This window comes from Hypanus sabinus, chromosome 27 (genome assembly GCF_030144855.1).
Source record: "Hypanus sabinus isolate sHypSab1 chromosome 27, sHypSab1.hap1, whole genome shotgun sequence".
In the NCBI taxonomy this organism is placed as follows: Eukaryota; Metazoa; Chordata; class Chondrichthyes; order Myliobatiformes; family Dasyatidae; genus Hypanus; species Hypanus sabinus.
In genome coordinates this window covers 29,581,406-29,606,079 of record NC_082732.1, presented here as the reverse complement: position 1 = coordinate 29,606,079, position 24,674 = coordinate 29,581,406, and the positions used below count along the sequence as shown (strand labels likewise).

Genomic DNA, 24,674 nt, shown 5'->3' with positions numbered 1-24,674 from the left:
AATCTCTGACTCTGGAATTATCTGTTCAAGGATTAAATGGAATTGTGAGTCCTGCCCCTCTCATGGACATGAGCTGCCTCAAAGATGACTATCGGGCAGGTCTGTACCTAGGCTGTTGGTTTCAGCTATATACTCTCATTTTCTTCTCCTCCTTCCCTGGAAATTTCCTAAACTGTGCTGCCCATTTCCTAACTCTCACCGTCTTGTTCATTCATCACACCAGTGCTTTCATGTCCCGTAAAACATCACCCATTTCTCGTCCGTCCCCGGTCTCGTTCCATTTCAGGGAACCCTCGTGACGTCTTTGTTTCGCTCTGTTGTCATCCCTGATGTGCCTCACTTGACTTTTGGTGGGTGTGATGAGTGAACAAGCACTAATTATTTAGGCCCTTGCCTCTGGAAGTTTGTCCTAAAATGCCTTTAACTGTCTGCCTCTCACCTCCTTTAGAAAACGCTCCTTAAACTTTTTCCGTATTGTGCTTTTGGTTCCTTGCCTGATGTTAACTAACCCTCATTGTTCCTCAAGCTCCCTTTTTTTGTGTGATATTGAGGTATTTTATAACAACTAAGGTGCTATATAAATAGAAGTTATTGCTTTAATATTGTAAGACCTGCAAGATATAATGCTTTATGGGCTTAAAGTCTTCATTTCTGATGTGTTTGTTGGCTATTTTCTTAATGCGTAACTGGGGTAATTTAGATCGTAGATCATTTGAAAGTCCTTATATTTACATCTAATGCCGCTTAATTTTTAAAATGTTTTTTAAATATCTGTGGGAAGTAAACTGTTCTCCAATCTGATGCATTAAACCATGGTACACAGCGCTGAAACCCTGAATTTCCATCTGAATTTTCAGAGGAAGAGGAGGAGGAGGAGGAGGAAGAGGAAAGTCGTGAACCAATGTTCCCAGAAGAAGAACCAGCCAAAGTGAAGAAAAAAAGGAAACCAAGGAAACAGAAAGAGAACAAGACTCCAAAAATGAAGAAGAGGAAGAAGGAGGTAATGCGAGGAAGGGATTATTGCTGTTAGGTCAATTGGAAAATACCAATTGGAAAAGGCATGGATTTACACGGTGTATGGGTGTACGTCGGAGAAAAGGAAGGGGATATGGTTGTTGATGCCTGTACTGCTAGTTATTGTACAGTCAGTGGCCACTTTACTAGGTACACAAGTGGGGAGGATGATGCATTTTGGGAACAACAGTGAGGCTAGGGCATATAGCATGAATGAAAGGGTTCTGGAGATCGTGAATGAACTTGGAGTACAAGTTCAGTAATCCTTGATGGTGGCAGCACAGGCAGTCATTATGGTTAGGAGGGTTTATGAAATGCAGGCCTTCGTTTATTACAGAGTACATTTATTACAGGTTAGTTTTCAACTGGAGTACCGTGTGTGGCCATGGGTGCACACTACAGGGAGGGTGTGGTAGAACTGGAGAGGAGAGAGAGGGGTGATTCACCAAGATGCCTGGATGGAGCGTTTCAGTTACGAGGAGATGCTGGAGAAACTAGATATGTTCTATCTGAGTGATGAGGGGTTGTCACAGAGCTAATTGAAATTGAGGGGTACAGACAGAGCAGACTGTAGGAAACTTTTCCCCATAACAATGGTGGACAAGAAGATGTTGATTCAGGATTCAGAGGGGACACGAGGGGAACCGTTTCAAAGCCGGAGAGTGGCAAGTTCCTGGAAGGCTTTGCCTGACAGTGTGGTCGAAGCAGAGTCTCTTCATTTTAGAAATCTCTCAATGACCACATGAATTGCTTTGCCATGGTGGTGGGGGGGGGGGGGGTGGTATGGACTAAGTGTTGGAAAACAGGATTAGTGTGGATGGGTGCCAATTGTTCAGCATGGCTGTTGTGGGCTGAATGGCCTATTTCCGTGTTGTATGTCTCTGTGACTTGCTGTCATATTTAATTAGATAGATCCTGTAAAGAGTTTTGTGGTAAAGGTGACTTGCAAGTTATTGTTAGTAAAAGATTTATTTGTTACCACAGAAGACTTGATGTGAACTTTTGTTTTACTTTAGTTACTTTCACTAATTAGAAAGAATATTTTAAAAGTCTAATTAATGTATAAATACAATATAACTGGTGTGGCTAGCAACATGTAGAGCTCTATCTATACCCCTCAATTTGTGATTTCATTAGAAAGATTCCCATGACATTTAATCAGCTTTGTGGTTTTTGGTGAACTTGGGGCACTACTAATGCAGAAAAGACTTGTATGTTTTTGGTTTCATAGTACAGGTTGAACACCCCTTATCCAAAAAGCTTGGGGCCAGAAGTGTTTTGGATTTTGGATTCTTCTGGATTTTGGAATTTATGCATCCGTGAAATGATGGGACTATGGGATGGGACCCAAGTTTATACATGGAATCCATTTACTTTGTGTATACAGCTCAGTTCCAGCTAGTGTGAAGGTCACAGAGTGAGCAGTCAGAGCACAGTCTGCCATGATGGAGCTGGGTCTTCCGCAGACCATCACAGTTGAATGACTGCCCCCAACCACGTCTATTACCAGATTCCAGCCTCCACCATCAACTTCACACAGCCACCCATTCCACAGCAAAATTATTATTTTTAATAATTCTGTGCATGAAACAACTACCTTCAATTTCCAGTTTGCGTGATAGATACTTGCTTGTTTCACGATTAAGTGGCATATGTTCACTCTGAAGCGAACAAATCCACTCTTTCAAATCACGATCGAGATCTTCATTTTCACTTTATGCAGTGTTTTTCTATTTTTCATTAACTTCTGTTCATTACATATGTAAGGTCACTTCTCAGAATTATCTGTGGTGCTCAGAGACCTGTGCGTTTGTGTCAGCACTCAAAAAAATTTTTGGATTTTGATATTTCGGATAAGGGATACTCAATCTGTATTACATATTTTTTTGCCATAAATCAATATATGATCCAGGGTGGTGGGTGGAGATGTGTCTTTACCAAAGACATTCCTTCCTTCTGTTAGCGTGTAGGTCAATCTGTAGCACCTGCTTAGCCCCCTGATCAGGGTCACGTGGGAGCAGGTGGTGGATGGTCGCATGAGCAGCCGGTGCTGATCACAAGTCCTGGTTGTGCCACCCCTGACACCGGGCAGGCAGTCCCTGAAGAGTGTCGATAATGGCTGGGGTCACCCGTCTTGTGAAGACACTGCCCAGAAGAAGGCAATAGCAAGCCGCGTCTGTAGAAAAATTTGCCAAGAACAATCGTGGTCATGGAAAGAGCATGATCACCCACATCATACGACATGGCACGTAATGAACAAACAATATCTGATGCATAAGAACTCGGGCCATCCCTTTACTGGACCATAAAAATCTGTTCCTACCTTCTTGGAATAATTCCACCTGTCTTTTAGTTTAAGCCAATGATCAGTGCAGTAATTGCCAAGTGTTGTCAGGCTAAATGGAAAATCATAGTGACTAAAAGGCCATCCTGGGAAGCACATTCAAACACTTGCGGCTTGCAGAGACTGCCTTGGAAGATAATTAACTTCATGTGGGCCAAGTGTAACCTGCTCCAGGCTACAGAACTGTCTTGAAACCTAATGTATCACTTGAAGATTTTAAACTGGACTTGGTATTTTTGGGTAAGGGTGGAGGTTGTTGGCAGGATTTCTGTCTGCACATGTTAGGTGTTCTAGATCAACAGTACATTTTGCCTATTGCACCTCAACCAGCACCACCAAATAAATGTTCTGTGATGAATATCACCATGCTGGCATACAGGTCTGCGGACGTTGTACTTTCTAGGAACTCAGCAAGTCACGCAGCATCTATGGAAGCAGGAGGAGGTCAAAGTTTTGGAGTCGCTTACGGAGTCTTGACCCAAAACATCAATCATTCTTCTGCCTCTTCAGACTCTGACTGACTTGCTGAGTTTCTCTAGCCGTTTGATTTTTTACTTCATTACCACCGTGCTGTTTGTGGAGCTTGTTGTGTGCAGATTAGGAGACAGCAACCATTTACATTGGCTTAGTGCCCAAGGGGCTTCATGACATTATCATCAAATAGAATTTGAGACCAAGCCACTTGTGATATTGTGACAGGAGCTGAAATCCTTGGTCAGACAGTTGTTGTAAGGAGTATTTTTTAAAAAAAAGAGCATAAAGGTGGAAAAGTTTAGCAACTTTTCAATTAAGGTCTAACAAAGGGAAATAGAATAATTAAAACCAGAAATTTACCTAGACGGTGCAAGCGGGGTACCATGGAGATCTTGGGGCCTGGTCACAGAGAATTTGTTTCTTTACTTTTGCTTCATTTTTATTGAAATCTACTTTCCACGACTGGCTACACTTTGTAGGTACTTGATTAGCAATGTTGTTCTCAGTTATACAATGGGATGGTTATAGAATAAACGGTCACCTTTTCTACCTTCGGGCTCATGCTGACTCTCTGCCAGACAACTGGTTGTTCATTGAATGCGGTGAGTTGAGGTGCCAAGTAAAAGTTTTGTGCATGTGTGTGAGACTGAGAGAGAGGGAGATGAGTATAGAATTGAGATGCACTCTGTTGTTTTCAGGACTTTTAACCTTACCCGTCCTTGTTATTTAGACCTGTTTTCAAAGACCGAGAGCTTGGACTTGTGCTAAAGAAAGCCTACCATTTTATATCAAAACACAGCCATCACCTTGTGTAAAAGAGAAATTTACAAGGCAAGAGTATGGTGTATGATCTTCAGCAGTTACAGCATTGTGGCTCTTCAGGGGTTAAGTGAACCTGTTCAATGAAAGACTAACGTACACTCAGTTCAAAGGAAATTTATTATCAAAGTACATCTTTGTCACCATGTACAACACTGAGATTCATTTTCTTGCAGGCATACTCAATAAGTCTATAGAATAATAACCATAACAGAATCAATGAAAGTGCATCCAACCTGGGCATTAAACCAGAGTGCAGAAGACAACAAACTGTGCAAATTCAAAAATAAAAGAAGAAATAATAACAATAACTAACCAAAAAATATTGAGAACATGAGATGTAGAGTCATTGAAAATGAGTCCATAGGTTGTGGGAACAGTTCAGTGATGGGGTGAGTGAAGTTATCCCCTTTGGTTCAAGAGCCTGATGGTTGAGGGGTAGTAACTGTTCCCGAACCTGGTGGTGGCCACTTTATGAGGCACAGGAGGTGACTACTGAGTGTATGCATGTAGACTTCTGCTGCAGTCGCCCATCCACTTCAAAGTTTCACACATAAAATGCTGGTGGAACACAGCAGGTCAGGTAGCATCTGTAGGGAGAAGCGCTGTCAACGTTTCGGGCCGTTCAGTTACACTGAAGAAGTTTAAATCTTCTCTTCGACGGGAGTTCAGTGAAACCCTCTCTCGCTGCTCCCCATCTATAATTTCTTCGGCAGCGCTTCTCCCTACAGATGCTGCCTGGCCTGCTGCGTTCCACCAGCATTTTGTGTGTGTTGCTTGAATTTCCAGCATCTGCAGATTTCCTCGCGTTTGTACTTCAAAGTTTGACGTTTTGCACATTTAGCAATGCTGTTTGGCACAGCACTGGTTAGTTGGGTTGCCGTCACCTTCCTGTCAGCTTGAGCCAGTCTGGTCCCGTCAATCTGACCTCTCTCATTAACAAGGTGTTTTCACCCATAGAACTGGATATGTTTTTGTTCTTTACACCATCCTCTGTAAACTCTAAAGACTGTTGTGCGTGACAATCCCAGGTGGTCAGCAGTTTCTGAGACAAAGTACCCATACTCTGGCACCAATAATTACCTATGGCCAAAGTCACTTTGATCACATTTCTTCCCCATTCTGAACAACCGAACCTTCTGACCGTGTCTGCAGGTTTTTATGCATTGAGCTGCTGCCACGTGATTGGTTGGTTAGATATTTAGATGGCAGCGTAGCAGTCAGCGTGAAGTTATTACAGCTTGGGGAATCGGAGTTCAGAGTTCAATTCCAGTGTCATCTGTAAGGAGTGTCTGTACGTCCTCCCCGGGGAATGTGTGGGTTTCCTCCCACAATCCGAAGATGTACCAATTAGTAGGTTAATTGGTCACTGTAAATTGTCCTGTGATTAGGCTGGGGTTAAATTGGGGTTGTTGGTTGCTGGGGGTGTAGCTTGAAGGGCCTAGTTCACGTGGTATCTCTAAGTAAATAGATATATAGATGGGCAGGTGTACAGGTCGACCAAGTAAAGTAGCCACTGAGTGTGTATTCTACGTTGGGGACCAAGGAACTATAACGTGTTAGAACTATAAACAGCATGATGGAAATATTCACCAGACTGGAACAAGGTATGTCATCTGAAGTTGCCGAACCTGATATGAGCCGAGATGGAGAGAAGTGCTGAGTGGAAAATGAGATGGGTGTTCCAGTTCATTGCCAATGTTTGAGTTCGAAAGTCTCAAGGTTGGAAGAGGAATAGGGAAATGAGGAGATCCCCAGTTTTGGGAGTAATTGTGTGAGAATTGTCCAGTCTCTTGGTCATGATCTGTTTACCTTTACCCATGTTCTCCAGGAGCAGAAGTCCTCCACGTACTTAATGGACGACTGGGGTTTGGAAGATGTGGATTATGAGTTCACAGAGGAGGATTACCACACCTTGACCAATTATAAAACCTTCAGCCAGTTCCTGAGGTACATGTCTCTGGAATAATCAGTTAAGAATATTCAGACTACTTTTTTAAGAAAACGATTATTGTTGTTTTGACTTGATTTTGCTCTTATATCCTTATTAAGGTGTCAGGTTGCTGAGATGCTGTGCCATTCCAAACAGAGCAAAGATTTTTCTTAGTAAAGATTTGGGAACAGCTTCTTTCCAACTATGATAAGACTGCTGAACAGATCCTGACCCGGATCTGGGACGTACCTTCCAAATATCTGGACCTGACTTGCACTACCTTACTTTCCTTTTTCTATTTTCTAATTATGATTTATAATTTAAATTTTTTTTATATCTACTTCGATTTGTACTTCAGGGAGTGCGAAGCGCAGAAACAAATATCACTGTGATGATTGTACGCTCTGGTATCAATTGTTTGGTGACAATAAAGTAAGGTATAAATAACAACCAAATGCACTTAGTTTTGGAAGTTGGAGTCAAATCCAGTCTGCAGTAATAAGCATTAAGTGCATTTCTAGACCCCATGTGACACTTAATGTGCCTTGTGGCCCTGTCACAGTGAATTGGTCACTGAATGCATATGAACAACAGTTATGAGCAGGACCAATCTTTCATTCTATTGTTGGAGCATTCAGTTAAAGGTCTCCGCTGCAACTCCAGGGTGTCTTAATAGGAGAGCTAGTTGTTCTCTGCAATGAAGTATTGGTTACAATTTGATGTCAGTGCACTTTCTAAATGTAAGTACTCTTTGGAATTAGTTTTGTCTAGACGGCATTGGGCTGTGACCTATGCGACCTGTACAGCTTTGAATGTTGCAGAATGAGTCCATCCTGCCTGAGCAAGGGTATCTGATTAAATAGGTTTCAATAGGTATATTGAATGTCAGAGAAATGTATACAATATACATCCTGAAATTCTTTTTCTTCACAGACATCCACGAAAACCGGGGAGTGCCCAGTGTATATGCCTTCTGCTCGTTTCCCAGAAACTCAGTCACCCTCCCCACCTCTGAGTTTATCTAACTCTAGATTTGGTTTTTATTGTTTAATCTCTTTTTAGCTGAAAGCCAACCATTCAGCCATTGTATTGAACAACACAATATTCTCCGTATAAATTAAAAAAAGGGACTTCCTTATCTCACTTTAACTGTGTCCTCTGCTTATCAAACCCTTTGCCACTGCAAAGAGTACTTCCCCATAAAAACAAAGGTGAATGTCGGAGATTTGATATATAAAAAAATAAAATATTCAGCAGGTCACCAGTGTCTATGGGGCAAAGATGACATTTAAGTTTGATAGCTTAGTATGTCCTTGTTTTTCCTTCATCTTGTTCCACCAGTGGTGATCCCACACTCTACATTTATGACTTCAACTTTACAGGTCAAACTTAAGATTCTTGGTGAGAGAACTGGAGGAAAAGTGTTTTTTTTTCCAGACCACATTTTGCCATCTGAAAGATCGATGGCAGCAGACTTGATTCTGAAATTTAGAGAGTGTTGGATACAGACTTGAAGGCATATTATTGATAGTGCTGTGAGAGAGGAGCAGTGATCTATTGAAAGAGAGATAGTATCTTATCCATGGGATGAATGAGATGGGCTGCCATATCACTGTTCCCGTGCACTCCTAGGACTTTTCTGAACTTTGTTGTAAAATCCTCGCTTCAGTTAATAGCTACTGGTGACTTTTCTTAATACTTCCTTTGTTTCAGGGCCCATTTATCTTTCTGCCTCCTGTGAATTGTCTTGAAATATTTTTTTCCTGTGTTAAACCCCTAACTGAAATAGAGGTTGCTAAGATGATGTATCAAATTTTCTGTGAAATGGAGCACTTTACATTTAAAAGTTTGCAGCCAGCTTCCCGGAGAAACAGTTCCTTCCTTGGAATCTGGAAATCTCATCTGAACCAAAGACTCTTATGTGGGGGAACAGCTGCGAGTCTCAAGATGAGATTGCTGTTTTTTTGTTTGATAAGTAGATCAAGGATATGGAGTCAGGTTGGAAAAGCAGAGCTGAGTTGAAGGCCACCAGGTCAGTCTCCAGAGATAGGACATCAAGCCTTCCATCCTAGTTCACTGTGTGTTGCTCTTTTATCCAGACTTTTCTCAATATCTACCCAGGGGATGTCAGGATTTTTGTCCACCTCTTAGCATTCATCTCTTACTGCCTTGAGCAGATGACCTGTTTCCTTGAAACACTCCAGTGTTATGCAGGGACGGTACGTTCGAGGTGCTTTGGGACTTGAATGGGGAGCTTGCAGGCAGTGATATTTTCATTCTGCTGTCTTCCCCCCCCCCCCCCCCCATGACACTCTGCAAAGTGGTAAGGTCACGGTTTCAGAAGGCTGTTTTAAATCACTTGTGGGATGTGAGTGTGGTTGTAAAAGACATTCTGTGCATTTTGTAGGTCATGTGCACTCCAGCCATGGTGTATGGGCGGTAGAGGGAGGGCTGGGTCAGCGTGATAATTAATTAAACAAGTATTTTGTCCTGAATTATGTCAAGTTTCTTTAGTGATGGAATTGTTCAGATCAGGCAGGGGACAGAGTGTATGTTGAACTCCTTGTGGAAAGGTTTTTGTGAATCATTTTCCAGATAAAACTCACTCTCCTGAACTTCTCTCTTCGTCATTATGGAATCTCTGCAATGTCTCTCTGATGTATGTCAAGTGAGACTTCCAATTAATAACGTAAAGAGGAATGGTTCTGTGGGAATTTTTCCCCTGATTAATGTACTGTGAGCTCAGTACATTTTCCCCAGCCTATCCCTTTCCTTTTCCTTCTCCTCCACAAACCTCTCTCCTTCATCCCCAACCTTCCTTTCTTGTCAGCCCAACCCAACCCTTCTTTCCTTTTCCACCATTTAGAGTCGAACCAGTCCTGCAAACCCATCCTGGTTCCTTCCTCCAGGTTTATTGTACTTTTTGGACAATTTAAACCCGAGGCTTCTGGGGATGACACAAACTGAAGGTTAATGAATACACTGCGTGAGAAATGAAAAAAATATCCATTGACTTCTGTTTAAACTCCTCTAACTCAGACAACTTCCACAAATCTCTGTGTCATCCCTAGACCTGTCACAGCTCTAACCTCTGGCATTTTTCTCTTAAACCTCTCTACTTCTCTCGCGTTCTTCCAAAGGTCTTGCAGAACTTCCCAAAAGTTTTGCTTTGTATGATGCAGTTTAAGAGCTGGAGTTCTTTCCTGACCCTAAAACAAGGGTCAGACTAGTCATAAATATGCCTTACAATACTTGCCAGGTGTCTTTTTAAATCTCAGATTTGGGGAGCTGCCATTATTCTGTGCTTTTTAAAATTGCTACTGTAAATCTGACTAATCTAAGGAATGCAGGACAACTATTTCACCTAGGGAACGGCGAGAGAGTGAGACTCAGAGCCACAAGAGTAATTGAGTCACTGAGTTGAGATGTCCATAAGGAGAAGCTGGACAAAGCAGGAAGATGGATGTATAGATTATGCTGCAAAAGTGTTCCTAAGGAACATAAGTATCAGATTGGACATTTGGACTGAATAGCCTCCCCATAAAAAATTCTCTGTAATTATTCCTCACTGTCCACGTCAATTTTAATTTGGTAATGCTCATGTGAAACACCTTGAGGCACTTAATTACATGAAAAGTACTATGTAAGTGCAGGTTCTTTTTGAAATTGTTACTGCTCTGCCATTAGTTTCAGCTTATTTATGTCTCTTAAATACAGTTTTCATTGTTGTATCCTCTGTTCTCTGTCAGGCCACTCATTGCCAAGAAAAATCCAAAAATCCCCATGTCAAAAATGATGACAGTGCTTGGTGCAAAATGGCGGGAGTTCAGTGCCAATAACCCTTTCAAGGGGACCTCGGTGGCTGCAGCGGAGGTGGCAGCAGCTGCGGTGGCGGCTGCGGTGGAACAGGTGATCGTGGCTCCATCTGTACCGATCCAAGTGCCGCCCCCTGTACAGCCTCCGGTCCCTCTAAGGAAAGCCAAGACCAAAGAAGGAAAAGGTAAAATTCCCGTCACATTTCAGAATCTTCACTAAAAAGCAAAGTATAACTGTCCCAAGCATTTACTGTAAGTGCAGAAATTTATGACTTGAAATAACTGTGCAGAAAGAGAATGAATAAATGTTTGACAGTAGAATACTTGCAATGTTTTGATGGCCTTGTCAAAGAGATTTTGCATGACTTGAATCCTATTGGGATGTGTTTGTCTTGTGCGGATGTTGCTAATTACAGGATTGAATTCTGTGATTTTTAAATCCCTTTGGGTACAAAAACCTTCTAATATTAACACTGCTTCCACAGGAAGGAGGCTGATTGTAGGCAAGTAGCGTCAGTGGATTGCATTTTTTGATCACCACATCTAAGAGACATTATTCTGAGGGCAAGAGGGCTTAAGACTAAAAGGGTAATAGGGATCAAAGTACTGATTTGTTGTGGGAATCTATAAGACATAGGAATAAAATTAGGTCCTTCAGCCTATTGTCTGCATTCCATCATGGCTGATTTATTACCTCTCCCAACCTTGTTCTGCCTCCTCCCCATAACTTGTGATGCCCTGACCAATCAAGAACCTATCAACCTCTGCTTTAAATATAGTTAGCGACTTGGCCTCCACAGCCGTATCCAATGAGTTGAACAAATTCACCAGCCTTTGGCTAAAGGAAGTCCTCCTCCTAGGGAGAGGAAAGGGAAACGAGAGCCCAGCCTGAGTGAAGGGAGCGAGAGAGAGCTTGGCCCAGCAGGGACAGCTGAGCGGAGCGCAGGTGTTGATGGTTGACGTGAAAAGACCAGATCTGACCCCAGGCAGCCGTAGGAGTCCTGAGAATCAGAGTGTGCCTGTCTGAGGCAAACCCGTGCCCAGCGGATTAACTCCGGCTGTCACCGTCTTTCCCAGGCCCAGGGGTCCGAAAGAAAAGTAGAAGTGCTCGAGCTGCTGAATTAAAGAAGAAAGGAAAAGGGAAGAAGATGGTATCCCTGAAAATCAAATTGGGAGGATTTAGCGGCAAACGGAAAAAGGAATCTTCGGTAAGCTGGACTCACTTTGGGCTTGTTGTATTGTTGATGTTGCTGATGGATGAGGATCTTTAACTAATCCTGAACCTCAGAATCAAAAACTGGTTTATTCTCACTGGCATACATCATGAAATGTATTGTTTCGCTGCGGTACTATAGTGCAATTCATAAAAAAACTATAAATTTCAACAATGGATTATATACATAATATTGTATATTTTATATACTGTACTGTGCAAATGTCTTGGGCATGGAAAAGAATTCTGTAAAGCGAAAATAATGAATTGAAAAGTTTCTAAATATCAAAAAGTTTACTCTAAAGAGCAGTAAACAGTAAAAGTCTAAATCAAATCAATATTTGGTGTGATCTACCTTTGATTTTAAAACTGCCTCAACTTGCGAGTGGAAACTTCCACGCAGTTTCATAAGAAAATCAGCTGGTAGGTTGCTCCAAGCATCTCAGAGAACTTGCCACAGTTCTTCTGCGGACTCTGGCTGTCTCACTTCTGTCTCTCCAGGAAGACCCAGACAGCCTTGATGACGTTGAGATCAGGGTTCAGTAGTGTCCATACCATCAGAAGCCATATAAAAAAATCCAGGGTGCTTAAGGCTTTTGCACAGTGCTATCTGTCTGTCCACCCAAACTGTGAGAGAGCATTGATGGGTTGCCTTGTTGCCCGTTCAGAAACCTGACGGCGGAGGGGAAGAATCGGTTCCTATGATAGCTCATTCGTGGGGATGAGAGATACCTCACCTGGAGGAGGTGCTGGTGACATGGCTATTTATAGAACTCAGTCCCAGCAATGTTAATAAAGGAATGTGGAAAGTCTGTACCTTTAAATTCTCATTGTACGTGTTACGTTCGTGCCTACAGAGCGATGAAGATGACCACGGCGAATCCGATCTGGACAGTGCCAGCGTCCACAGCTGCTCCGTGCGATCTGAGGGCTCAGCTGGTTTGGGCAAGAGGAGGAGGAAAGGTGGCAAGAGAAAAAAGAAGTGTAAATAATCCACTCTTTCGTGACAGAATCTCTATTTAGGTGCAGTGGGCTCCTGTGTTTATGCTCAGACTGGCGGTCAGAGGACCTGATGCAGTGTGGAGGACGGTTGCTTACGCGGGGGACTAGTTGCGGTCTCAATCGTAGATCCGTTACGTGGCGAGGTACCCAGGGCAGATCGGGGGAGGATTCTTGGTCTGTAGTGAGGTTGGCCGGAGCAGCATTATTATTGCTGAGAGAGCAAGAAAGAAACGTAACTAGAGATTGTGCTATTGAGTGTAACTGGGTGCAGCCGCACAGCAGACGGGGGCCATTCAGCCCCTCTGTCCCACACCACCAGTTAGTTCAGAAGTAGTTTGCCTGGACCTCAGCTCATCTCACACACCTGGGAATCGCATTCATTGGCACTCCTAAACAAGAGACCAAGGAAAGCTCTGATTGCCAAACTCTTGAAAGTGTGTGTTCAAGAATCTTAAAACCTTTTTGTGGATAAAATGCTTCTTGATTCTTGTTCCTGAAAGGTCCATTTCTAATTTTAAGCTTGATTCCTTGACTGACTTCATCTGAGCCAGTAGTTTCCCTCTGGATGAACCTACTATCCTTGAATATTTTAAATTCTGATTACTCTTTAATCTTCTGTAAACTGAGAAATACAATCTGACCCAATGCAACCCTTGTAATTTAACCTCCTAATCCTGATCTTGATATGCGAACTGGTTTTGAAAGCTGAACACTGAGCTGCACTGAATCTGGTCTCTTTCCATTTTGTGCTTTATGTTCTGTGATTTTGCTTGTGTGTGTGTGTGGCAGGGGGAGGGGGGCTTGCTTTGATGTTTTTTCTTTCAGTGAGTTCCATGGATTTTGTTTCGTGGAGAAGTTGAATTTCAGGGCTGTATACTGCACACGTACTTTGATAATAAATGTGCTTTGAATCACTTGCATCCTGATGTTCGCCACTCAGGGTCCTGTATGATTCACCCACGGGGCATGGGAGTAACAGGATTTATTAACAAGGTGTTTTTGCTTTTAAAAGAAAACACGAGTTTTATAAACAGAGGGACAGGATGTTAAAGCAGTGAAATATTTATAGAATTCAACATGATTCGGCTCAGCAAAGTGGACATTTCAGGGCTGCGCCTTAAGAGAAAGATGAAGAGGCCCTGGAAGTGAGACAAAGTAAGGATCAATTGGATGGCACTGCAGATGAGAGGAGAAGTTTGAAAAAACAGGTCTCTTCACCTTGAAACAGAAAAGATGAAGGGTGAGGAGGTGGCCTGATAAAGATTTTGGAGAAGATGAAGTTTTGATTGAGAGGAAGGAGCTAGCTGTGTTTGGCCAGAGAGTCTATTACCAGTGGGCACAGGTTTAAAGGATTAGTTAAAGATCCAGTTCAGGGACGCAGCGAATTCTTTTCAGTCAGAATTGTTCAGATCTTGAACAATCTAAATCATGCCAGCTAATCCCCCAATTAATTTAAAAATTTTAATTTTTGTTAGGCCCTGTCTCCACCACTGACCCCTGAGCCGCTGATTCTGGTTTATAACTTGTTTAGTTCCTTTTACTTGTTAATGCATACTTTTCCATCTGGGTTACATTAAAATCTAGTCATAATATTGTGCCTTCCACTTCAACTTGTTTTCTCAGGGTCTCCCTAATGTTTGAAAACCTTAGCACAGTATTATTAAATCACTTTTCTTTGAACAAAGTGTCTTCAGCTGTGGAGTTTCCTAACACCAATACAAAAATTTCACCCCCTCCCACAAAAAATTAAGGTACTGTTTCGAGTGACAGCTCGCTTGCCCCTTTATTGCACATCATTTCCCTGACTATTGCTTCTTTTAATTCCCAGTGGAGGAAGGTGATGGCTACGAGACAGACCACCAGGACTACTGTGAAGTTTGCCAGCAAGGAGGGGAAATTATCTTGTGTGATACCTGTCCAAGGGCCTATCATTTAGTCTGCTTGGACCCTGAGATGGAGAAGGCCCCAGAAGGGAAGTGGAGTTGTCTGCACTGTGTAAGTGTTGGCTTCTGCCCGGTTGCAGTTTTCGCCGCTTGCAGGTTGGTGTGAACTTGTTTGAGGGTTGCGGCGTGTGTGGCCGGAGTTTCAGGAGCGTGCCCAATGTGGTCTTCCACTGCTGTAGTCCGTCCACTTTGACACGTTATGGGTTCAAAGATGCTTTTCTCCACATCACGTTTGTTAAGGAAACACAGAAAACCTACAGCACGGTAGAGGCCCTTCGGCCCACAATGCTGTGCTGAACATGTACGTACTTTAGAAATCACTTAGGGTTACCCCTAGCCTTCTGTTTTTTCTAAGCTCCATGTACCTATCCAGGAGTCTCATAAAAGGCCCTGGATATGTGAGCTACTGTCACCTTCCTGTCCGCTTGAATGAGTCTAACCATTCTCCTCTGGCCTCTCTCGTTGACAAGATGTTTTTGCCCACAGAACTGCCACTCACTGGATGTTTCTTGTTTCACAACTCGAGAAACTGTTGTGTGTGAAAATCTTTGGAGTATCTGAGATACTCAAGCTACCCTGTCTGGCACCAACAACCATCCCACGATCAAAGTCACTTAGATCACATTTCCTCCCCGTTTTGAGATTTGAACTGAGCAACAAGTGAACCTCTTGACAATGTCTGCTTGTTTTACCATATTGAGTTGCTGCCACATGATTGGCTGATTAAATATTTGCACTAACGAGCGGGTGTATCGAACAGTGAGTGACTGTACAATGGTAAAGGAACCCCCCCAGCATGCAGTCTGATACTCAAGCATGTAAGAGCAGGAAGCTCCCAGAATGATGTTGCACTTACCCCAACACTATCTGATCACAACCCATTGACCCATCCTGCACTTGGGGAGTGGGCTGGTTTGTATGAAATCACTGGGGCAGGACTTGCTCAAGTTCAGGTTAATCACCATTCCGCCAGGCAGCTAAACGAAACAGCCTCGCTCCAAGGTCAAGATGTAAAACAGTACATAGTCACACACAGCACGTAGCTCGTAGAGTTACAATAGCACATACAGGTGCAGGAGTTCAATTCCCCCGGTCTGTGCTTTGCAGAAGCACCTTCCTCTAGCCCTAACTAATCTGACTGAATTTTCTGCCCATTGCTGCATTTATTGCAACTTGGATATGGATGTCACTAGCAACACTAACGTTTACTTCTCATATTTCATTGCCCTTGATAAACTCATAGCGGGATGTTACCTTGAACCCACTGCGTTACAGTGAACGGGCTGACACAGTTCTCCAGGATATGAAGTGGCTGGATTTCAATGTGGTACTGATGAAAGGAATGTCGTTGTTCTCCGGGTCAGGAAGGGCTGTAGCTCAGAATCGATCATGTCCTGATTTCAGAGGGTTTGTTTCCCCACCAGCTCTGGCTCGGCGAGACGCCGCTGCGGGCCGACTGTGATGGCGGTATCTGTGCACCCCATTAAAAAATTATCTCTGGTAATCACTCCAGGAAAAGGAAGGAATCCAGTGGGAGGCCAAAGAGGATGAAGAGGATGAGGATGAAGAGGAGGGTGTGGATGAAGAAGATGATGATCACATGGAATTCTGCCGCGTCTGCAAGGATGGGGGCGAGCTGCTGTGTTGCGACTCTTGCCCTTCCTCTTATCACATTCACTGCCTTAACCCCCCGCTGCCCGAGATCCCGAACGGGGAGTGGATTTGTCCTCGGTGCCTGGTGAGTCTATAACTGGCCTGAACCCAAGCCATACTGACCTTCTTCAAGTGCCTCTAGGTTTCCATACTGATGTGTTCTTCGTTCTCTAAAGCCGGGGTTTGGATCTGATTCTGAGGAATAATCAGAGGTTCACAGGCCGGAGTGTTAACAATGTGATGCACGAGTCGTTCATTTCCACGCCTTGTGGAAAGGGCGGGAACCTTACCGTTTCTTTAGCATATTTGTGTTTTTTTTTCTCTTTTAAGAGACCGAGTTGGTAGCTCGACGCTCAACCCAGCACGGAGAGGAAGCGTGCAAGGGGCCACCCGGATGCAAACCTGTGACCACTGGCCTCAAAGTCTGATGCGGGCTGCACCACTGGCCAGCTTTGATGCTTGAGTGCTCAGAGGCAACTGGGCCCCTATGCAGTGATGCAAAATGTGGCACCAAGCTTGCCTGTGAGAAATGTAGCCTCGAATCTCTGAGGACCTTGACCAGGAGAGCACTGGAGTTTAGGTTACTGTTGGTTTTGGGTCTCCAGCTTATCTGAGCTGCTGTTGGAGAGTTTGAGGCATCCATCTGCTTTCTGGCACTGTCTGTGTTGCTGGTTGTCCCAGTGTCCTTCCATCATGTTGATATACTCAGTAATTACCCCCTGACTTCAGCCCCCTCCCCACCCACATCATCTACCCCTCACCCATGGAAATGCTTGCTCCTCCCAAAATGATCGATTACCTGATCTCTTCCTTCACGTGTCCCCTCTTGAACTCACTTCTGTTACAGAGAAAAGCTTGAAACTCACGGGTGTTAGAATATCAGAGACTATTTAATCCGCTGCTTCAGAGGCTGCCGTGGGTCAGATTTGAGTTGTAAATCGTGGTCTGGTCATCCCCCTTCACCCCCCGCCCCTTCGTTCCCCCCCCCCAGGGGAATTGTGGTTGGGAAAAGGGGAAGGAACTGGGAAGCACCAGGGAGATATGCTGTAATGATCAATAAACCAATTGTTTGGAATCAAATTACCTTTCTGGTGTCTCAGGGCTGGGTGCGTCTGCAGCCGTGCCACCCCCTGCCCCTGGCACTCCTTCTCTGCCACCCGTCCCACACCCTTCCAGTGGCACTCCAGCCTCACCATTCCCAACGACCTTTGCTCCCGCCGGATTAACAGACTCGCTGTCTGCTCCGCATTGACAATTACAGTACTGCGAAAAAGCCTTAGGCTCCCTAGCTATATATACTGTATGTGCCCAAGACTCTTGCACAGCACCGTATAATGTTTTACAGTTTGATTGGGTATTTGTGTATGAGTTGAGGCTTAGCCAGATTATACTAATCAATCACAAGTGACGGTGTAACTCTCTGTGTTGTTTCAGTGCACTCCCCTGAAAGGGAAGGTTCAGCGGATCTTGCACTGGACGTGGGGCTCCCCCCCGCCACCACGCACTCCTTCAGGCCTGGCAGACGGAGCCACTGACGCGGAGCGCCCCAAGCCCCTGGAAGGACGGCCGGAGCGGGAGTTCTTCGTGAAGTGGGTGGGCCGATCGTACTGGCACTGCTCCTGGGCCACAGAGCTGCAGGTAGGCAGAGTGTGTTCAGACCTGCGGCCCGACAGCTGAGGTTGAGTGGGGCAGGGGGGTCCTCGGTTATCCTGTGTTTACCGGGCTTCAGGTGTTCATGGACTGTACAAGCACCTAGGACTGTCAGCAGCCTCTTCTGCTTTTCTGTTGCAGATGACCATCTGTGCACGTTCTCACGGTGAAGTGTGATTTGTATATGGTGAACGTCACAGTTTGTGACATCTCATCTTTAGTTTTGAAGTATAGCCATTGTTGTAATGGGGGAAACATGAATCCACAAGGTCATTATATTGAAATGCTGGGGTACTGTGCCCACTGCAGAGCTCTTCCACGCTCTACCTCATGCATGATCCCTATGGACTAAAGCAACCTCTGTGCAAATGTGAAGCCCAGCTGTAAAGCGGCTTCATTGACCAGTGTGCACCACAAGCTTGCCGTGTCGCAGCGACAAATCACAGGCAGAAAGCAAGTGGGCCTGGAACACAGAGGCAAGCCGCCTCTGGAGGGGGAGCGTAGGTCTCAGTATTGGCTAAATGACTCATTCTCACCCCCGGCGCTCTCCTTTAAGTGACCGTGCCAAGCAAACTTTGTCGAGGTGCCCATCTCTTAGGGAGGCTGCAGCGGTAACTGAGGAACTTGTCCCATCAATTCACAGAAGGCTGGTGCTTTGTGATGCTTGTGCATTGTGTGATATGCCCGTTTAAACCTGGTGTCGCACTTGGAGCAGCACAATCTAAATGCAGAATAATTTCTATTCTGTGTTGTCCTGATTGAGGTGTGAATGTTGGTGAGAACTTCCTGCTTTTCTTTGACCTATTTGCATCAGAACTTCTACAGCCACTCGGTAGGGCAGACAGAGTTTAAAGTTTACTTCTGTTTTGCGTGCTGTACTACTGCAGGGACTTGTACCTGTTCTGAGTGCTCTTAGGATGCTTGGCTTTGCATTCTTATGCAGAAAAACCCAAATTATACAGTGTTACACTGTGTAAGTGTGGAGTAATAGGCCATTTTGCTCAAATTAGTGTCCTTTTATCCTTCGTATTCGAGAGGGGCAGAGAGGGAAAATGGATCAGCTGCAATGAAATTGCAGACTTGATGGGCCAAATGGCCTAATTCTGCTCCTATTATCATGTGATCTTATGGTATCTTTAGATTCCTTTCTTCCCTCGTGTTCTTAACTAGCTGCCACCTAAAGACAACGATGCCTCTGTGACTGCTTACAGCCAGGAGCCCATATTCTTTCCACACCTTGGTTTGAAGAAGCTTCTCCTGAATTTCCTAATTGCGTAGGTTACAAGAAAACATTTTGAAGAGAGGAGGAAGTATAGACTTGGAGAGGAGTTTCTAAGCTTAGGCCTCCAACACCGAACTCCACAGGGCAGAAACAGGCCCTTCAGCCCATCTAGTCCATGCGAACCATTAATCTGCCTAGTCCCATCGATCTGTATCTGGACCAGAGCCCTACATACCCCTCCCATCCATGCACCTATTCAAATTCCTCTTAAATGAACTCGCATCTACTGCGGCTCATTCCACACTCTCATGACCCTCTGAGTGAAGACATTTCCCCTCATGTTCTCCTTAATCTTTTCACCCTTCACCCTTAACCCACGGCCTCTAGTTACTGTCCCACCCAACCTGAGTGGAAAAAACCTGCTTGCATTTACCCTATCTATACCCTTCATAATTTTGTATACCTCTACCCCTCAATCTTCAATGTTCCAGAGAATAAAGTCCTAACCTATTCAGCCTTTCCCTATAAGGCCTGGACTTCAACGATGAATCAGACTTCTAAAAGAGATGGCAATTGAGCCCCAGCATAGAAACACCCTCCAACGTATTTGCTTTATTCTTTTAACCGTGGCAAACCTTTTTAGGCGTCTCTTCATCAGCTCAGTCAGTGGATCCTTCTATCTATGTGTTTCTGTCTAAAAGTATTAAAGCAGTTGAGCTTAAGTATGGAAGTGAGTTTGCATCATAACCATTTTTGGGTAAACTATTTCTCTTGCTCCTGATTGGATTACATTATTTTCTGCTCCAGTTTCTGGTATCACCTGCAAGCGGAAAATTTTTTCAAAAGACCCTGTCACAAATTCTCTGTCTGTCTGTGTCTTCCCCTGTCTCCCAGATTATGGTACTAAGTTATGTTTCTTGTTGTTTCCTATTCAGTAAAGGTCGACAGTGGGGAGAGTGTTGGGGTGGTGGTGGGGTGCCAGTTGACACAACAAGCGGGGGTGTTTAAACATTGGGCTGTTGTTGGTTGACTGCAGCTGGAGCTGTACCACACGGTGATGTTCCGGAACTTCCAAAGGAAGAACGACATGGACGAGCCGCCACCGTTCGACTACGGCTCCGGAGATGACGAGAAGAGCGAGAAGCGGAAGAATAAAGATCCGCAGAGCGTGGCGATGGAGAAGCGGTTCTATCGGTACGGCATCAAACCTGAGTGGCTGATCATCCAGCGAATCATAAATCACAGGTGAGGAGCTGGTCAGAAAGAGGTGGAGGCCTTTCTGCCCCCTTCACTTAGTTCAGGTTTCTTGTACTGCAAGCCTGGCATGGTTCTCTCGCTCTTCCTACCTCGTCCTACTAAACTCCACTAATCAGAAACCAAACTCCTCCATGGAATGCAAATATGAAATAAAAACAGAACATTCAGCGGGTCAGATTTCAAAGTAAATTAACATCATCGTATATTACCCCGAGATTCATTTTCTTGCAGACATTCACAGTAGTACTAAAAAAGAGAACAATAGGATCAATGAAAAACTATATACAGACAAAGCAATAATGTGCAAAAGGAGACAAACTGTGTAAATACAAAGAAAACTGATAAAAAATAATAAACAAATAGTACCGAGAACGAGTTGTGGGGTCCTGAAAGTTGTGGAATCAGGTGAGTGGACGGGCTCACGGATTGGCTGTGACTGGCTCTGTGTCCGTGAGTGAAATCACTTTCTGGAACTTCAGTTCTGAATATCATTTGCTTACTTTTATTGTTTCTTTTCCCCTGCACTCTGGATGTTTGATGGTCTTTTTAAAACTGGGTTCAGTTGGGTTTCTTTGTTCGGTGGCTGCCTGCGAGGGGACGAATCTCAGGGTTGTGTACAGTGTACGTACTCTGAACGTTATCCAGTCTGGTTCAAGAGCCTGATGACTGAAGGGTAATAACTGTTCCTGAACCTGGTGGTGTGGGACCTGAGGCTTCTCTCTACCCCCTTGAAGGCAGCAGTGAGAACCCGCGTCTGTGGAGAGGAAACAGAGTGAGCAGAGACGTTGACCCAAAACACATTAATTCTGGTTCTCTCTTCCTGGATGCTGTCTGATTGTTGAGTATCTTCAACATTTTGTTCATACCAGCAGGAAGAGTGTTCCATCACTGTTTGCTTGACAGAAATGCTTCCTGACATCCCTGCCAAACATTAGATCTCTTATTTTCACGCTTATGTCCCCTTGCACTTGATTCTGGCAGCAGAGAATGCAGCTCCTCGCTAATCAGCTGCACGGTATTGGTTAATTCTTCAAAGACACCACCTGTTAAAATAAATGAGACCAAATGGTTTATTGTGGAGGTGCAGTGAAAAACATATCTTGCATACTGTTGATACAATCACTTTATTACACAGTGCACTGAGATAGTACGAGGTAAAACAATAAAGTGTAACAGCTATAGGTGAACTGAATCAAAACTGGGTTTAATGTCACCGGCATATGTTGTGAAATTTGTTAACTTTGTGGCAGCAGTACAATCCAATACATGAGATAATATAGAAACTAAACAAATTATAGTGTGTGTGTTTATATGTGTATATATAAGTTAAATTAAATAACATTAAATTTAACACTCACACTCTCTCTTTCACTCTCTCTCACTCTCTCTCTCACTCTCACTCACACACTCTCACTCTCTCTCACACTCTCACTCTCTCACTCACTCTCACCAAAATGATCGCTGAAATCTCCCCCGTGAGGCAGGGGTCGGTGATATAGTTTAAGTTACTGTCATTGTCTCTGGAAGCTAAACCATAATTCAAGCTCCCTGAATATCTGCACTCGGATGCTTCCAGGCCTTGTACTGGGCAGGCTCGTGTAGAGTTGCCCCATGCTGCAGTCAGACCTCCCCAGCCCAGGTTCTGCCTAGGTTTCCATCTAACTTGTGCTCTTGCTGTAACAAGATAAAAACATTCTTTTTTATTTCCAGCTTTGATAAGAAAGGTGATTTACATTATCTGATTAAATGGAGGGATTTGCCATATGATCAGGCGACCTGGGAACATGAAGATTTTGACATTCCGGATTACGACACCATGAAGGAGATGTACTGGAACCACAGGTCAGTGTCTCTCCTTCCAGAAGAAGGCAGCAGCTTCTAGTGAAAGTTAAAACAAAAACTGCAGATGCTGTAAGCCTGAAATAAAGACAAACTATACTGGAAACACTCAGATCAGTGGATCGAGCAGCACTTGTGGGGGGTTGGGAACGTGTCCAGGGAAGGAATTGTTGACATTTCAGGTGGAAGCCCTGCAGCAGAGGCTTGGGTCCCTCTGGTTGATTAGCGACCTCCATGATGTATCAGAATTAAGGCAGCCCCACGAGAGGAGCAGGGCTCGGAGCTGTGTGGCACGGACGTGGGAGGGGAGGTTAATTACTGCTGCTGTTTCATCCCTTTGGTAAAAGTACAGTGGACGTCACCTGCTCCGATCTCCCCGCAGGCAGTTGATTATGGGTGAAGACATACGACCAGTGAGGAAGCTAAACAAGAAAGGACAGAAAGCTCGGGAGTTGGTCTTTGACCCACCCCCATGCCAGCCTGTTGTGGACGTAAGTGAAAATGACAGAGCCTCAACACTGGGCATCTGTGGGTGGGGGGGTTGTGTGTGTGTGTAAAAGTGAACATGAGGTCAGGACAGAGTATCAATGCTGGGCCTGTTTTGTGTGTGTGGGTAAAAGTGAACATGAGGTTTGGACAGAATCCCAACACTGGGCACCTGTGGGTGTGTATGTGTGTAAAAGTGAACATGAGGTTGGGACAGAGTCCCAACACTGGGTGTCTGTGGGTGGGTGGGGGTGTGTGTGTGTGTGTGCGTGTGTGTGTGTGTGGGTGGGTGGGGGTGTAAAGGTGAATATGAGGTCGGGATAGAGTATCAATGCTGGGCCTGTTGTGTGTGTGTGTGTGTGTGTGTGTAAAAGTGAACATGAGGTCGGGACAGAATCCCAACACTGGGCGTCTGTGGGTGGGGGTGTGTGTGTGTGTGTGTGTGTAAAAGTGAAAATGAGGTCGGGACAGAGTATCAATGCTGGGCCTGTTGTGTGCGTGTGTGTGTGTGTGTGTGTGTGTGTGTGTAAAAGTGAACATGAGGTCAGGACAGAATCCCAACACTGGGCATCTGTGGGTGGGGGGGGGGTGTGTGCGTGTGTAAAAGTGAAAATGAGGTCGGGACAGAGTATCAATGCTGGGCCTGTTGTGTGTGTGTGTGTAAAAGTGAAAATGAGGTCGGGACAGAGTATCAATGCTGGGCCTGTTGTGTGTGTGTGTGTGTAAAAGTGAAAATGAGGTTTGGACAGAGTCCCAACACTGGGCGTCTGTGGGTGTGTGTGTGTGTGTGTGTATAAAGGTGAAAATGAGGTCGGGACAGAGTCCCAACACTGGGCCTCTGGGCCTGTTGTGTGTGTGTGTGTGTGTGTGTGTGTGTAAAAGTGAACATGAGGTCGGGAGAGCCTTGACGCTGGGTCTGTTGGGCGTGTGTGTGTGTGTGTGTAAAAGTGAACATGAGGTCAGGGGAGAGCCTTGACGCTGGGCCTGTTGGGCGTGTGTGTGTGTGTGTGTAAAAGTGAACATGAGGTCAGGGGAGAGCCTTGACGCTGGGCCTGTTGGGCGTGTGTGTGTGTGTGTAAAAGTGAACATGAGGTCAGGGGAGAGCCTTGACGCTGGGCCTGTTGGGCGTGTGTGTGTGTGTGTAAAAGTGAACATGAGGTCAGGGGAGAGCCTTGACGCTGGGCCTGTTGGGCGTGTGTGTGTGTGTGTAAAAGTGAACATGAGGTCAGGGGAGAGCCTTGACGCTGGGCCTGTTGGGCGTGTGATGCATTGCTCCATCCTGAGGTCCTGGGTGGTATCATCCAAACTTCAAAAGTGATTCTATTTCAGTGGCAATGTTTGATAAACAGTGGATTCCGGCCAATTGGGACACATTGGGACCAGTACACTTCGGCCCAATTAACCGGCTGCCCAAATTAGCTAAAGTTTCATGGAAATAGTTAAAAGGTAAAAAAAAAGACAAACTACCATTTAATTGAATAACAATTTATATACTTAAATGAAATACAGAACAAATTGGTGCACTACCAATGCCTCTACTATACAACACAGTCATGTAAAACTATTAGATCCCAATAGCGAAAGGCAGAGGAATTCGTCTACCATGTTCATTTGATTGACTGTAAATGACCAGAATCAGTGCAGATAATGGACCGTCTTCATACAATGCTTCAGACAGTTGCATCCTCCACATCTTCATTTAACTTTTGAAGTGGTGAAATCACTTAAATTTTCACCCCTGGCCATTTGTGGCATTTCCAAGCTTGAAACTGTTTAAGGAAAACAGTTATCTCCTTATTTTTGACCAACCTCAGTGACAAAATCACTGCTTTTTCAACACAAACACACGTAACTTGACTCCGTGTTTAAAATTGATCACTCTAAGCACAGTGTCGCATCTAACAGCCATGCAAGTGCAGGCGACTGACGGTAGAAACCGTTCGGGTAAAGTCTCCGGCCCCAATTAAAATAAACAAAGGGAATCCCGGCCATTTTCTTGATTTAGTTTTA

General features: G+C 44.5%; 1 protein-coding gene across 1 annotated transcript in view; it reads left to right on the top strand.

The window, feature by feature from the left end:
- chd5 (chromodomain helicase DNA binding protein 5) overlaps positions 1–24,674 on the top strand; it is a 92,061-nt gene that overhangs the window by 16,237 nt on the left and 51,150 nt on the right. Inside the window, exons 2-13 of the mRNA XM_059952130.1 lie at positions 31–99; positions 858–1,000; positions 6,483–6,601; positions 10,334–10,584; positions 11,477–11,607; positions 12,470–12,596; positions 14,443–14,609; positions 16,071–16,295; positions 17,645–17,848; positions 20,119–20,327; positions 22,050–22,181; positions 22,561–22,669. Coding sequence (XP_059808113.1) covers positions 31–99; positions 858–1,000; positions 6,483–6,601; positions 10,334–10,584; positions 11,477–11,607; positions 12,470–12,596; positions 14,443–14,609; positions 16,071–16,295; positions 17,645–17,848; positions 20,119–20,327; positions 22,050–22,181; positions 22,561–22,669 — 1,886 coding nt within the window. The remainder of the gene's footprint in view (positions 1–30; positions 100–857; positions 1,001–6,482; positions 6,602–10,333; positions 10,585–11,476; positions 11,608–12,469; positions 12,597–14,442; positions 14,610–16,070; positions 16,296–17,644; positions 17,849–20,118; positions 20,328–22,049; positions 22,182–22,560; positions 22,670–24,674) is intronic.